Here is a 16,667-nt window from a genome sequence, read left to right as displayed (position 1 = left end):
TGGTTGTCCTAAATATTTCCCACAAAACTTAAAGCTTGATTTTCCCCATGGATAACCATATCAGTCAGGATCCAATAAGGAAAAGAGAAAATACTCTAAAGGTTTCAAATAGAGGAATCTTTTTTAAAAAATTATTGTGATTTAAGTGCAAGTTTACAAATCAAGTCAGTCTACAAAAACTTATACGTACCTTGCTATGTACTCCTAGCTGCTTTCCCCCTAATGAGACAGCATACTCCTCCTCTCCACCCTGTATTCCCTGTGTCCATTCAACCAGCTCCTGTCTCCCTCTGCCTTCTCACCTTGCCTCTAGACAGGAGCTGCCCGTATAGTCCCATGTGTGTACTTGAGCTAAGAAGCTCACTCTTCACCAGTATCATTTTCTGTCTTATAGTCCAGTCCAATCCCTGTCTGAAGAGTTGACTTCGGGAATGGTTCCAGTCTTGGGCTAACAGAAGGTCCAGGAACCATGATCTCTGGGTCCCTCTAGTCTCAGTCAGACCATTAAGTCTGGTTTTTTTACTAGAATTTGAGGTCTGCATCCCACTGTTTTCCTGCTCCATCAGGGATTCTCTGTTGTGTTCCCTATCAGCACAGTCATTGGTGGTAGCCAGGCATCATCTGGATGTTCCGGTCTCAGGCTGATGGAGTCTCTCGTTTATGTGGTCCTTTCTGTCTCTTGAGCTCATATTTACCTTGTGTTTTTGGTGTTCTTCATTCTCCTTTTCTCCAGGTGGGTTGAGATCAACTGATGCATCTTAGATGGCTGCTTGCCAGCATTTAAGACCCCAGACACCACTCACCAAAGCGGGATGCAGAAAGTATTCTTAATACATTTTGTTATGCCAATTGACCTAGGTGTTCCCTGAAACCATGGTCTTCAGACCCCTGTCCCTGCTACTCTGGGCTTTGAAGCATTCAGTTTACCCAGGAAACTTCTTTGCTTTTAGTTTAGTCCAGTTGTGCTGACCTCTCCTGTATTGTGTGTTGTCTTTCCCTTCACCTAAAATGGTTCTTGTCTACTATATAATTAGTGAATACCCTCTCCCTCCCTTCCCACCCCTGTAACCATCAAAGAATATTTTCTCCTCAGTTTAAACTATTTGAGTTTTTATAATAGTGGTCTTATACAATATTTGTCCTTTTGCAATCGAATAATTTCACTCAGCATGCCTTCTAGATTCCTCCATGTTATGAGATGTTTCATGGGTCCATCATTGTTCTTAATCATTGCATGGTATTCCATTATGTGAATACACCATAAATTATTTATCCATTCATCCATTGATGGGCACCTTGGTCGCTTCCATCTTTTTGCTATTGTAAACAATGCTGCAATGAACATGGGTGTGAATATATCTGTTCGTGTGAAGGCTCTTATTTCTCTAGGATATATTCCAAGGAGTGGGACTGCTGGATCATATGGTAATTCTGTTTCTAGCTTTTTAAGAAATTGCCAAATCGATTTCCAAAGTGGTTGTACCATTTTACACTCCCACCAGCAGTGTAGAAGTGTTCCAGTCTCTCCACAACCTCTTCAACATTTATTATTTTGTGTTTTTTGGATTAATGTCAGCCTTGTTGGAGTGAGATGGTGTCTCATTGTAGTTTTGATTTGCATTTCTCTAATGATCGTGAGCATTTCCTCACATATCTGCTAGCTGCGTGAATGTCTTCTTTGGTGAAGCGCCTGTTCATATCCTTTGCCCATTTTTTAATTGGGTTATTTGTCTTTTTGTAGTTGAGTTTTTGTAGTATCATGTAGATTTTAGAGATCAGATGCTGATCGGATTTGTCATGCCAAAAACTTTTTCCTAGTCTGTAGGTAATCTTTTTACTCTTTTGGTGAAGTCTGTGGATAAGCATAAGTGTTTGATTTTTAGGAGCTCCCAATTATCTAGCTTCTCTTCTGGTGTTTATGCATTGTTAGCAACATTTTGTATACTGTTCATGCCATGTATTAAGGCTTCTGGTGTTGTCCCTATTTTTTCTTCCATGATCTTTATTGTTTTAGATTTTACATTTAGGTCTTTGATCCATTTTGAGTTAGTTTTGGTGCATGGTGTGTGGTATGGGTCTTGTTTCATTTTTTTGCAGATGGATACCCAGTTATGCTCGCACCATTTGTTAAAGATACTGTCTTTACCCCATTTAACAGATTTTGGGCCTTTGTCAAATATCAGCTGCTCATATGCAGATGGATTTATGTCTGGATTCTCAATTCTATTCCATTGGTCTATGCAACTGTTGTACCAGTACCAGGCTGTTTTGACTACTGTGGTGGTATAATATGTTCTAAAATCGGGTAGTGTGAGGCCTCTCACTTTGTTGTTCTTTTTCAGTAATGCTTTACTTTTTCAGGAGCCTCTTTCCCTTCTATATGAAGTTGGTGATTTGTTTCTCCATCTCATTAAAAAATGTCATTGGAATTTGGATTGGGATCACATTGTATCCATAGATCACTTTGGGTATAATAGACACTTTGACAGTGTTGAGTCTTCCTAACCATGAGCAAGGTAGTTTTTCGACTTATGTATGTCTCTTTTGGTTTCTTGCAGTAGTGTTTTGCAGTTTTCCTTGTATGGTTATTTTATGTTTCTGGTTAGATTTATTCCTAAGTATTTTATCTTCTTGGGGGCTACTGTAAATGGGATTGGTTTGGTGGTTTCCTCTTTGACATTCTCTTTGTTGGTGTAGAGGAATCCAACAGATTTTGGTATGTTTATCTTGTATCCTGATACTCTGCTGAACTCTTCTATTAGTTTCAGTAGTTTTCTTGAGGATTCTTTAGGGTTTTCTATGTATAAGATCATGTCATCTGCAAATAGAGATACTTTTACTTCTTCCTTACCAGTCTTGATGCCCTTTATTTCTTAATCTAGCCTAATTGCTCTGGCTAGGATTTCCAGCACAATTTCGAATAAGAGTGATGATAACGGGCATCCTTGTCTGGTTCCCATTCTCAAGGGGAATGCTTTCAGAGTCTCTCCATTTAGGATGATGTTGGCTGTTGGCTTTGTATAAATGTCCATTATTATGTTGAGGAATTTTCCTTCAATTCCTGTTTTGTTGAGAGTTTTTATCAAGAATGGGTGTTGGACTTTGTCAAATGCCTTTTATGCACCAATTGATAAGATTGTGTGGTTCTTGTCATTTGTTGTATTTATATGATGGATTACATTGATTGTTTTTCTAATGTTGAACCATCCCTGGATACCTGGTATGAATCCCATTTAGTCATGGTGAATTATTTCTTTGATAAGTTGTGGGATTCTATTGGCTAGAATTTTGTTGAGGATTTTTACATCTAAGTTCATGAGGGATATAGGTCTGTAATTTTCTTTTTTTGTGGTGTCTTTACCTGTTTTGGTATCAGGGTTATGCTGGCTTCATAGAATGAATTTGAGAGTATTCCATCCTTTTCTATATCTTTAGTAGTAGTGGTGTTAAGTCTTCTCTCCAAAAAAAAAATTCTCCAGTATCAAAAAGAGGACATTTAATATAGGAAATTTGTTGCACAAGTAATGGAAGAGACAGGAAGCCAAACAGAGATTGGTGAAACAACTCAGAGATTAACAATATGGCAGAAGCCATGGCCTCCCTAGGCTGTAGGGTCCAGGGAGGAGGCAATGTGACTGAAGTCCAGGGGCCAGGGTCACCTTAGCAGGAACAAGAGCTGCATCAGGTCTGTCTGGAAGGAGATGGAGGCTCAGAGAAGAAATGACTACCGAGAGAGAAAGAAAATGGCCTTGTTTATCTCGTCTTCCCACCCTCTCCTCTCAGTGACCTCATATCAAACCCATTTAGAAGACAGCTGACTAGGGAGCCTGGAAAACCCAACCTGCTGCTCAGAGAACAGCAACAGGAAGGAAAAGAATATTTAGGAGAGCAAACAGGCTAAACACAGGCACTTTGGCCTTGCTGCCTCCTCCTTGACCTACCAGTGCCTTTGGTAATAACTTCTCTTCCTTCCTCATGACCTTAAGGCATCTGTCTTTAGCTATTTTCTCTTCCTTCTGCCCAATCTCAGAGAAAAATATATCATTTGAATTTTCTAGGAGAATGAGGATTAGTATAAAATACAGTAAAACCTGAGGAAGCTGGAACCTATGTAAGGTAGAAACCTGTCAGAGAAAGAAAACTCAAATATTCTCCACTAACAGACAGCAATATACCTGTCTAACTAAAATAGCTGTATAACTGTATAACTAAAATAGCTACAAACTACCCAGTTGATAAAGTAGCTCCTCCCAGCTCTATGTCTCAAGAATGTGAGGGAACTATCTTTTGGAAGCAGGTGGAAAGAGTGCTTCTGAAATCATGCTACGTGGTGTGGAGAAACTGCCTGCTGAAACTCCCTAGGAATAATACCTCACGCTATGAAAAAGGTGGCCATATTTTTCTTCGTTTTTGTGTCACGACAACATGAACTCACCTATTAACTAAATATGGTCAAGCCATTTCTATTAGACAAATCATTTACATTTAGACTTAATGTGCACTTATTAAAATTGAAACCAAGAATGATCTTTTTCAGGGGCCCTGGATAAGTAAAGCATTATTGAAGAAGAACAAAGTAGGAGGCCTCACACTACCTGACCTCAGAACCTACTATAAAGCTATGGTAGTCTAAACAGGCTGGTACTGGTGCAACGACAGACATATTGACCAATGGAACTGAATCGAGAACCCAGATGTAAATCTGTTTACCTATGGCCGCTTGATCTTGACAAAGGTCCAAAGACAGTCCTTTTAACAAATAGTGCTGACAAAACTGGATGTCCATCTATAAAAAATGAAACAGAACCCATACCTTACATCATACACAGAAACTAATTCAAAATGGATCAAAGATCTAAATATAAAATTAAAAACTATAAAGATCATGGAAGAAAAATAGGGTCAATGTTAGCAGCCCTAATATATGTCATAAACAAGACACAAACCACAATTAACAATACATAAACACCAGAAGATAAGCTAGATAACTGGGATCTTCTTAAAAATTAAACACTTATGCTCATCAAAAGACTTCATCAAAAGAGTAAAAAGAGAACCTACAGGCTGGGGGAAAAAATTTGGCTGTGACATACCTGACAAAAGTCTAATCTCTAATATCTATAGAAAAATCCAACACCGTTACAACAAAAAGACAAACAATCCAATTAAGAAACGGGCAAAGGATATGAACAGACACTTCACCAAAGAAGACATTCAGGCGGCCAACAGACACATGAAGAAATGCTTGCGATCACTAGCCCTTAAAGAAATGCAAATCAAAACTACAACGAGACACCATCTCATCCCAACATTACTGGCATGAACTAAAAAAAAAAAAAAAAAACCATAACAAATGTTGGAGCGATTGCAGTAAGATTAGAATTCTTATGCACTGCTGGTGGGAACATAAAACGGTACAACTATTTTGGAAATGATATGGTATTTCCTTAAAAAGCTAGAAATAGAAATACCACTCCTAGGAATATATCCCAGAGAAATAAGAGCTGTCACACCAATAGATACATGCACACTCACGTTCACTGCAGCATCATTCACAGTAGCAAAAAGATAGAAACAACCTAAGTGCCCATTAACAGATAAATGGATAAACAATCTATGGTACATATACACAATAGAGTAGTACACAATGATAAAAAAACAATGATGAATCCGCAAAGCATCTCACAACATGGATGAATCTGGAGAACATTATGCTGAGTGAAATAAGTCAATCACAAAAGGACAAATATTGTATCATAAAAAGTCAAGATAAGGTTGACACACAAAAATAAACATTCCTTGGTGACTACCAGGGATAGGAGGGGGAGGGAGGGAGGGAAAATCACTAACTAGAGAGTAGACACGTGTTAACTTTGCTGAAGGGGAAGGCAACACACAATAATGGGGAGGGCAGCACAACATGGCCAAGGCAAGGGAAGACACTGAGAGGTATGTAAGAATAAAAAGCAACTGAAGTAAATACTATAAAACATACAATCCTGCAAGGTGTGGAAGGGCACATGGGAGTACATTTGCATGCATATATAGGTTTGGCTATGGATATTTCTACATATATATTTGTATGAGCTATATGTTCATACATATAATAGAGCACATAGGAGACACAGTTATGGAAACTTTCTAGACATAACCGAACTCCTCACGGGACTGAGTTACTGGGTTTGAAGGCTAAGGGCCATAGTTTCCAGGGGCACCTAGGTCAACAGGCATAACATAGTTCATAAAGAAAATGTTCTACATCCTACTTTGGTGAGTAGCATCTGGAGCCTTAAAAGCTTGCGAGCATCCATCTAAGATACTTCTATTGGTCTCTTTCCATCTGGAGCAAAGTAGAGCGAAGAAAGCCAAAAATTCAAGGAAGCAATTTAGTCTGAAGGACTAACGGACCACAGCAACCACAGCCTCCACTAGCCTGAGACCAGAAGAACTAGATGGTGCCCGGCTACCACTATGACTGCTCTGGCCTGGATCATAATAGCAAGTCACGGTTAGAGTGGGAAAAAATGTAGAACAAAACTCAAATTCATATAGATGACTAGACTTCCTTGTCCTATAGAGGGTGGAGAAACCTCCGAGACTATGGTCCTTAGACACCCTTCTAACTTGAAACTGAAGCCACTCCTGGAGATAACCTTTCACCCAAATAATAGGCCTATGAAATAAACAATAACATCCATGAGGAAAGTGCTCCTTAGAAAGACTGTCTATGTGAAACCAAAAGGGAAACACCTGCCCAAAAGCAAAGATGAGAAGGCAGGAAAACTGGATGAACGGACACGGGCAAGTCAGGGTGGTAATGGAGAGTGATGACAGTTGCAGCGATGGCAACCAATGTCATGAAACAATTTGTATGTAAAAAAATTGGGAAACTAACTTGTTCTATAAACCTTTACCTAAAGCTCAATAAAATATTGTGGGGGGGGGGAACTCCAGCCTCCATTTACTTCACAGCATAATTGTTAGGATCAGATACGATCATGTATGCGAAGGTGCACTATTAACAAAGACATTGCTTTTATAACACTGTAAATAAAAAACTTCACACACTAATGCTTGCATAAACATTTATTAAGATATAGTCCAGTAATGGCTGAGGAACTAGAAATATGAAGGGGAGAAAAGACCTCAGAGCAGTCCAAATCAATATCACAGTCCTCGTAATACAGCCCACTTCAGACCAGTACTCGAAATCTGCTGTTATTTTTTACATGATTCTAAGATGTTTGGCTATCTGGGCTCTGTTGCAACACAGAAGGCAAAACTTAGAAAGAGAAATGTCATAAGCAGGCACACTGTGAGCAGAAAGCATACAGCAATGGAGAAAAAGAAAGCAATAAAAATACCAGGTCAATCTGGGACCATTTACCATCAGTAACCCCTAGGCCCTGAGGGTCCATGATGACAACCAAACGAACCATTCTCTGCTGTCACTGATGCTGTCCTCCAAGTGCCCAGGATGGTCTATGCCCATCAGATCATCAAGATCCCTCATTCACTTGCTCAAACAACAACTACTTAGAGAATGGATCAATGGATTGTGGTATATTCAGACAATGGAATATTACTCAGCAATAAAAAAGAATGAACCATTGCTAAGCAGAACAATCTCAACATTACATTACGAGGAAAACATCCAGATACAAAAGAGTTCATGTAAATGATTCCCTTTGTACGAAATTCTAAACCAGGCAAAACTAACTTAAAAAAAAACTTAGGATGACCATAAAAATCCGAAAGTAGTTCATTCTTGGGGACGGGGAGGGATTGACCAGAGAGGGCATGGAGGAACTTTCTGAGCTGAAGGAAACGTTCTCTATCTTGTTTGGGGCGGTGGTTACACAGGTGTATACAATTGTCAAAACTTATCAGATTGAATAGTTAAGACCTGTGCATAATATTGTGTATCAATTATTAAACACCAGTTGAAAATTATTATTTTTTAAAAGATATAGCCAAGTGAAACAGGCCAGCTCTTCCTGTGAGTACAATATCATTTACAGGTGTGCAATAATGCCCAATGGCCAGATAAACTCGATAATAAAAATCAAATGCCAGGTTTTCACAAAATCGGCCAAAATAGTAGAGCCCAAGACACCATTTTAAACTGCAACATATCTGAGGACATTTTCACAGTCTTGCTTTTTTAATGCTGTTGACATATGCATTTTCATTTTAATGTTCATTGCGGGTCCACACACATGCAAAAGCTTTCTATCCTAGTTTAGCAGAAAGCAGAGCCATCAAAGTCAATGACAAGGTAATATCAAAAATACAGCTGCTTTTATCATCTAAAGAAGAAACCTGCTGCCATTCACAGGGGCTTTAATAGCACATGCAGAGAAGCAATACTGAGGCCGAAGGGGCAGAGGGGGCTTCCATGCAGCATCTTCACTTTACTCCGGGTCCTTATCCTCATCTGAAAAGTGGGGAACCGACTTCTTTGCGACAACATTGTCCAATCTTTGTCCTTGCAGATACGGATTGACACTCTGAAAAAATATATATGGTTTGATATTAGATGTGACCATCGGATACAAGTATCTCACAAAAGAAGTGAAAGAGAATTGTTTCTGGATTAGAGGGTTAACGACAAGGTTAATGGGGAACCGAAACACCACAAAAACCCCAAACTTACTGCTGTCAAGTTGGTTCTGACTCATAGCGACCCTATAGGACAGAGTAGAACTGCCCCCAAGGGTTTCCAAGAAGCGGCTGGTGGATTCGAACTGCTGACCTTTTGCTTAGCAGTCATAGCTCTTAACCACTGTGCCACCAGGGCTCCAATGAGGTACCTACCACCTACTAAATGATTACTCCAGGGCACTTACCAATATCTTAGGGGCTTAAGAAACATTGACAAATGGATGTGTCTAATTGCATCTGCCACACAACTACAGAGTTCCTTCTTTATCAGATGAAATGTTTTTTGCTTTTTTTTTTTTTTTGGTGCAAAGATTTGGGGCGAATCAGCTAATAAACTCTTGCTATTAAGTTTTTTTAAGTTGGATACTAATCCTTTGTGTGAAGGAGAAACCCTATTCTATGGCCCCGTTTAGGTAAAAAAGGAACTCTGAAATTCATTAAATTTTTTTACAAAAAGAATGTCCTAAAGATGACACGGAAGGGTCATGTGGGAATTAGCATCTGAAGCCTGGTCACAGGATCATCCCGCTGCTGTGATGGATTCCTGCATGCCAGCAGTTTGCTAAAGAGCATTCAACGGGGACTCTAGCGATCGTTTATTTCCATCTTCCCTCAGCCAAATCCAAAAGCTGAAGAAAAGAAGGGAGTTATCCAGAAGGCTCCTTTATTTTTGACTCAAGGCTCCACGCTCTGAAATCTCTTTCATCAGTCAGTATTCTGAGTAACTCAAGGTCTTTCCATTCCTTCTCTAATACACATCTATTCCTCGAGGTTTGGATTTGAACTAGTAATTGGAACTTGAAAACACAGTCTTTAGCAAGCAGAAAAAAATTTCAAAACTTTTGGAAGATATTTGTTTATTAAATATGACCTCCAATAACTCAACAAAAATATAAGAAAGAAGCTGTATTTACAAATGATTAGCTTATCCAGTTACATGCCAAGTCCTGGTGAACAAATGGAGACCGTTCATAGGGAGATCTCCCTTGCCTCTGAAGAGCGAGCACTCATTCTCCAAAAGAGAAGGAATGGAGCCTGAGTTTAGAATCTGTGAACACCCTTCTGTACTCTGACAGGTAAAAGCATAAGTCATAAAAGGCTCAACTCACTCTGCAAGACTATGGTGCATCACCAACAAGTGGAGAACTAATTAAATTACAAAGTGTGAAATGTCCTCAAGTCTTTGAAAGGAGACATGTCACAGAAAGACAGTATCTTGCTGGGAAGTAATCTTTACAAGATTTAGGAAAACAAAAACGCTATTACACTGGGGATTGTCAACAAGAGTAGCCTGGCCCACTCCATGGAACCACATCAGAACCTCTGGGTAGGTAGAGCAAGTGTGGACTGAAAAAGCATATTCAATATCAAAAACATTTTTATTGATTTTTAGTAATATTTATTCTGAAATTTCAAGCATATTAAAAGAGGATATGAGATTTTCATATTTATCAAGCACGAGATTAAAAGGTTGGTTTTTACGAAGATCAATGTTGTTGGACGTTGTACAGTTGGCCCGTGTTGACCCCACGCACAAAGCGTGGGGTCCTGTGCTATCCCCTGTGATCGGCTGCAGATTAGATCATTGTGATCCACAGGGTTTTAGTGGTTCATTTTTGGAAGCAGATTTCCAGGTCTTTCTTCCCAGTCTATCTTAGTCTGGAAACTGCTGAAACCTAGTCAGCATCATAGCAACACACAAGTCTCCACTGACAGGCTAGTGGTAGTTGTGCATGAGATGCACTGGCCAGGAATCGAACCCAGGTCTCTCGCATGGAAGGCAAGAATTCTACCACTGAATCATCACTGCCCCCATAATAAGATAAATGGTGGATCTTAAATGTTAACAAGATACATCTCAAGAGTTAAAAGTTTGCGAAGTCACCACATAGATTTTTGACCTTTAATTCATGAAGCAACTAGGAATTCAATTGGATTTGAATAAGTATAAAAAGTCACATAAAACCTGGGGCTTTGTTGTAGCTTTGGGGAGAATTCCCCATGGTAAGGCCTTTTCATGGGAGACTTTCAAATTCCTCTCACTGCCCAGTCCCAGAAATTCTAAAGGTTAGAGAAGATAGGAAGTAAATTAATGAGGAAAAAAAGAAGCAACCATTTGAATGTTTCTGATAAATGTTCAGCTACTGATTTTGAATCCAACACTTAACAGTAATGATAATAGAGGTACTTGGCTTTAATTATCCTCTGAAGAACTCAAAGCACTTATATATTTATCTTCTCACTTGCGTCAGAGACCAGTTATGTTACACAGAGAACATTCTTCCCATTTCACAACTGTAGAGATAAAAATACAGAGGCTTTGGATCAAACTACTTATCCAAGTAAAGCCAAGTGCAGCCCTCAGGTACCATGCAAAAGACCATGGATTTTCATCTGGAAGCATCACTGGGATGGGACCTTTGCTTTTGAATGTCCTCTGAAAACCGGCATAAGATGCTGAACTTTGTTGGAGGAAGCCTTGATTTTTTTTTAAAAAAGAGAAAATCTGTAATTTCTTTATGTTGATTCATGGACTTGAGGGGGGGTGGTAAAGGTCTTCAGTCAAGATGGGAACACCATCTCAGCCATAATAACAGGGGAAGCAACTCTGTTTCTCCATCAAGTTCGAGAGGCCCATGATTTATGGCATGAGCATGGGTCTTTGTAGATGCTTGAGAAAAAGAGGAACTTGATACCTCCGGGTCAAAGTGACCTTTATTTTCATAAATTCTAAAACCTTTCCTGTGTAGAGGAAGTTGAGGCTAAATTAAAAATCTGTATAACGCATCTTCACCAAGATTCCGAGTCTTGGTAATCGCTGGTTTCATGGAAAAATGACCTAAATGGTGACCCACAGTCACTCACTAAGTCAGGGCAAAAGGGATGGTGGGCCAGGAAGTAGAGACGATTAGAGCTTATTCATTTCATTTGGGTCAGTCATTGGTCTTACTCGGAAACGTGCTTGCTGTGCCATGGAGATATTCAGGTTGCTCTAGCTCTGAGGATAGAATTTCTTGAGGTTCTCTCAAGACCACATCACACCCTTTGACCCTTCCTGCTACTGGAAGCTGTAATCACCCAAGAAAAACCCCTAATAGCCCAGCTAACTCTCCCAAAGAAGATCTGTTTCCAGAAGTCAAAACGTTCAGCTTCTCACATGGAAAACTGGCTGTGGGTCGTCTGGGTTTTGTCAAGCAGCAAAGGGGCTTGGAACCCTCTGCTGTGGGGACATGAAGATTAATGCTGAAGCTAGAAAATCCACACCTCTTAAAACACTTTCTGACTGGATTAGGCGAAGTTATTCAGAATGACCACGATGACCGCGGTCCAGATTCCCAAATATGGCCAGGATCCAGGCACTTGTTATTCTGAATAAACAGTGGCCTTTGGTATATGGTTTCCCATTTGTATGTTTTAACTAAAATGGTGACTACCCCTAGCACTTTGCCATGTGATTGTTAATTGCTGTCAAATCGGCCTCTGGCTCATGGTGACCCCATGTACAACAGAATCGAACCACTGTGGTCCACAGGGTTATCACTGGCTGATTTTCAGAAATAGATCACCAGGCCTTTCTTCCTAGTCTGTCTTAGCCTGGAAGCTCTACTGAAGCCTGTTCAGCATCATAACAACATGCAAGCCTCCACGGACAGATGGTTGGAGGCCACACATCAGGTGCATTGGCTGGGAATCGAAGCCAGGTTTCCCACGTGAACGGCGAGAATTTTACCACCGATACACCACTGCCCCCTTGCCATGTAGTAGCTGGGATTTTTTTCCCCTCTATTTGAACAGAAAATGATGATGACAGGTGGCCAGGCCCTGCCACGTAAGGTACCAATTGATTTGCAGAATGGACGTTGATCATTTGTTAAGGCTCAGTGGCATGAAATGCACTGGGAACCCAAAGCAAATTATAGGAACTAAATGCAGAGCACCGAGACCAAGGTCCCCTACTGGGCAGTCCTGGGAAGGTTAATCAATACACTTGCAGTAAATTCAACAGTCAGCAAACAAACAGAATCGATTTAGTAGATTTCACGTTAGTCTGTTTAGGCCGAGAAAAAACAGATATGCACGAGGGATGAGATTGGTTCACCCCATCTTCTGCACCCAGTTCCTTCCAAATTCTTGCCTGGGGCATGCAAGTTAGCACTTTCTGTTCCTGCCCTATGTTTGCATACAATTGATGCAGATATGTGAGCAGTTGCCTCCAGTGGCCCTTGTATCCTTTCAGGAAAGGTATAACCTGGTGACCTCCCGCATTTCCCACACAGACGGGAGGGATGCAATACATATTTCCTGAATGGAATGGAGGCGATGGAATCCCTGCAGGACTGTGGTTCCACTAAAAAATCATGTGCTTCAATGGGACTAAACCAAAAGCAAAGAAGTTTCCTGAATAAACTGAATGCTTCAAAGGCCAGCGTAGCAGGGGCAGGGGTTTGGGGACCATGGTTTCAGGGGACATTTGAGTCAATTGGCATAACAAAATCTATTAAGAAAACATTCTGCATCCCACTTTGAAAAGTGGTGTCTGGGGTCTTAAACACTAGCAAGTGGCCATCTAAGATGCATCAATGAGTCTCAACCCACCTGGATCAAAGGAGAATGAAGAACACTAAGAACACAATGTAATTACGAGCCCAAGAGACAGAAAGGGCCACATGAACCAGAGACTACATCATCCTGAGACCAGAAGAACTAGATGGTGCCCAGCTACAATTGATGACTGCCCTGACAGGGAACACAACAGAGAACCCCTGAGGGAGCAGGAAAGCAGTGGGATGCAGACCCCAAATTCTCAGAAAAAGACCAGACTTAATGGTCTGATTGAGACTAGAAGGACCCCGGTGGTCATGGCCCTCAAACCTTTGGTTGGCACTGGACAGGAACCATTCCCAAAGCCAACTCTTCGGACATGGATTGGACTGGACAATGGGTTGGAGAGGGATGCTGGTGAGGACTGAGCTTCTTGGATCAGGTGGACACTTGAGACTATGTTGGTATCTCCTGCCTGGAGGAGATGAGAGGGTAGAGGGGGTTAGAAGCTGGTGAAATGGACACAAAAAGAGAGAGTGGAGGGAGGGAGCGGCTGTATTATTAGGGGGAGAGTAATTGGGAGTGTGTAGCAAGGTGTTTTTTTTTTTTTTTTTTTAGCAAGGTGTATATAAGTTTTTGTGTCAGAGACTGACAATTTGTAAGCTTTCACTTAAAACCCATTAAAACACAATAAAAATTAAAAAAAAAAAACCATGTGTTAAAGTTTGGGGAAACCATGGCAGCCACCAAGGGTGGACATTCTCTGGACATCGCTGTCATTACACAGAGCCACCTTTCTGCCTGAGTTCTCAGGGCTGCATGTGAAAGGATTCTGTTAATTGCCAAAAATTGTGGGGTGCAGCTTGTCAACTGTGCCCCTCAGGAAGCTCCAGGGATCCCCACCACAACCCGGCCGGCCAACTGTTACCCTCCGTCTTCGTCTCTGTCCTCCTTTCATCTTCTCATAAAGGAGTTTCTTGTTCTAGGGTGGAGAGAAGAGAAAACACAAACGCAGAAAAGTATGGATCAAATTCGGTGAATGCCTATTATAAAAGCAATGCTTGGTGCGTCCCCTGGACATTTGCATATACATATTTTGGGAGCAAAACTGGATGAAAAGAATGTCGTGTCAGAAAGCTAGGCCACAGGGGGAAAGCTGGTGGTTGTGTAGCTTTTAATAAAGTCTTCTCCAAAGCCCTGGGGCACACCAGTGTCATCGACAAGCCTATAAACAGGAAAATACGACATGCTAAACACAGGGGCACTGGAAGTCCATCTCCTCGCTTTGACCAGCTTTTGTCTAGAGCGAACAATTTTATCTCATTGTATTTTTGTATCTTGCTCCCTTTTTACAAACTGTACACGTTAATTGTTCTCTAGAGGACTGTCAGACTCTGAACACCAATCCTCCATGTCAACAAATGAGACATTCTGACTTCTGCAACCATTCCTTCTGTGGCTGAAGTCAGTGCCCCCAGTCGAGACAATCAGAAAACCATTTGGTCTATAACATTTTTAATAGAGTAAACCTTTTAAAAACTGCCAAAAAACTTCTTGGCAGAAAGGAAAGTTATGTTGCGGGGGGGGGGGGGGCCGGAGGAGAGCTCCATTACCACAGTTTGTGTAAGGGTTTCCACATATTGCTGGATTTCAAACACACAGCGGACTTAAATGAGCTCTAGAATATCAGACACATGCTCGACAGATTTTCCCTTCTATTGATATTGTAAAAGACAGAGCGCTTAACCTGAAGGCAGAGTGGGAGAAGGGGAGCTGGGGGGCTTAGTTTGCACTGTTTTATTTGTTTGCATTTTTAATCAAAAGGGAAATAATGTATAACAGAGGTGAGTCATCTTACTCTAAATAAAATACCCTGATATTGATTAAAAAAAAAAAAGGGGGGACAACATTTTGGTAAGGAGCCAGTTTATACAATGCTTGTATCCTCTGAGCTGTCTGGTTATAAGAAAAATTTTTTGATGATAGATTTGGAGGTGAAAATGACAAATGCCAAGAATAAGCATCCTAATTTTCATGTTCATTAAAATCTACCCCACCCACAATTCCAATGTGTAGCTCTTGCCAACCTCAGCGATGTAGGAAGGCTGTGCCAGGGAGCAAAGAAGCTGCCACTGCCAAAGCTGCTGTTGGTCTGGCCACAGCCCCTCCCTCTTGCTCACTCGGGGAATATTAGAAGGGAGGAAAGGCAGATGTGCAGCTCATTTCCTTGAGGAATGAGGGTATGGTTGTGAGGCTCATTCCCTTCAGTCTGTAGCTGCCTTTTTGTAGATGAAACACCTCCTGATGCACAGAGAAGGTCCTGGGAGTCAGTGCCAAAGCTGGGTGGGGCAGTGTGTTGAGTCCAGAGGTATCTTTCTGTGCACCATCATGTTCAGCTGCCTACCCATTACCCATTGCCGTCAAGTCAATTCCGACTCATAATGACCCTACAGGACGGAGTAGAACTGCCCCATATGGTTTCCAAGGCTGTAATCTTTACGGGAGCAGACTGCCACATCTCCTTCCTTTGGTGCAGCTGATGGGTTAGAACTAAACCTTTTGGTTAGCAGCCAAGTGCTTAACCACTGCACCACCAGGGCTCCCTGTTCAGCTGCCTAAGATGGATGAATAAATGATAGGCTGGGATGTCTGGGCACAGCCTTCCCTATTTATGATAGACACAACCGCACGTCCTGTTTTCGAATAGCATTTTTGCAGCAGTGAAAGAGGGTCCTTGCCCCTCGTTTCACCCATGGCTCAGGTTCTGACCATGATCAACTGCTTCAGTTTAAGTAAGAGACCTCAATGCAAAGATTTTGGAAAGGAAAAACATTTACTTTATGAGACATCTTTTTCCCAAGAGCATAACACTTGGCAACTGATGTGTGAAGGAGGGTAACCAACATAGCTAGTCTTTGGTTATAGCCACTCCATGCTCTGGGTGTACGGGCTACCCAAAAGGCAATCAGTCCTAGATAGGACTAGATAAGGACTAGCTTGGGACCCCATTAAAAGGGATAAGCCATGAAAAGACAAGGGGATTTATCTAGTCTTTAAAGAGTGCTGGTGTTGATGGTCTGGTTCAAATCCCAGCTCTGCCAATACTCAGGTCTGAGTGTTGGGCAGGCTCTTCAACCTCCCCAAACCTGCATTTTCTCCACTATAAAATGAGAATGATAGGGATGGGCCGATGAAAGGCGATAATTCATGGAAAATATCAAGCATAGTGCCTGACACATAGTATGTGCTCAATAAATATTAGTTGCTATTATTATTCATAGACGTCCTGGTGGTGCAGTGGCTAAGCACTCAGCTGCTAACTGAAAGGTCAGCAGTTCCAACCCACCAGCCACTCCAGGGAAGGAAGATGTGGCAGTCTGCTTCCGTAAAGATTTACAGCCTTGGAAACTCTATGGGGGCAGTTCTACTCTTCTACAGGGTGGTTTTGAGTCAGAAGTGAC

The 16,667-nt window shown here is 41.2% G+C and overlaps 1 protein-coding gene across 2 annotated transcripts in view; it reads right to left on the bottom strand.

Annotated features, from left to right (window-relative positions):
• Nucleotides 1–6,905: 6,905 nt before the first annotated feature.
• The window catches only part of SCG5 (secretogranin V), a 90,527-nt gene continuing 80,765 nt past the window's right edge, over nucleotides 6,906–16,667 (bottom strand). For both annotated transcript variants that reach the window (XM_023558632.2, XM_003418639.4), the window contains exons 5-6: nucleotides 14,135–14,188; nucleotides 6,906–8,510 (exon numbers count right to left, since the gene is read on the bottom strand). In XM_023558632.2, the coding sequence (XP_023414400.1) occupies nucleotides 8,415–8,510; nucleotides 14,135–14,188 (150 nt within the window). In that variant the 3' untranslated portion in view covers nucleotides 6,906–8,414. The remainder of the gene's footprint in view (nucleotides 8,511–14,134; nucleotides 14,189–16,667) is intronic.

This window comes from Loxodonta africana, chromosome 10 (assembly GCF_030014295.1).
Source record: "Loxodonta africana isolate mLoxAfr1 chromosome 10, mLoxAfr1.hap2, whole genome shotgun sequence".
Taxonomy (NCBI): domain Eukaryota; kingdom Metazoa; phylum Chordata; class Mammalia; order Proboscidea; family Elephantidae; genus Loxodonta; species Loxodonta africana.
The sequence above is the reverse complement of the archived record's forward strand: the minus strand, read 5'-3'. Positions and strand labels throughout refer to the sequence as shown.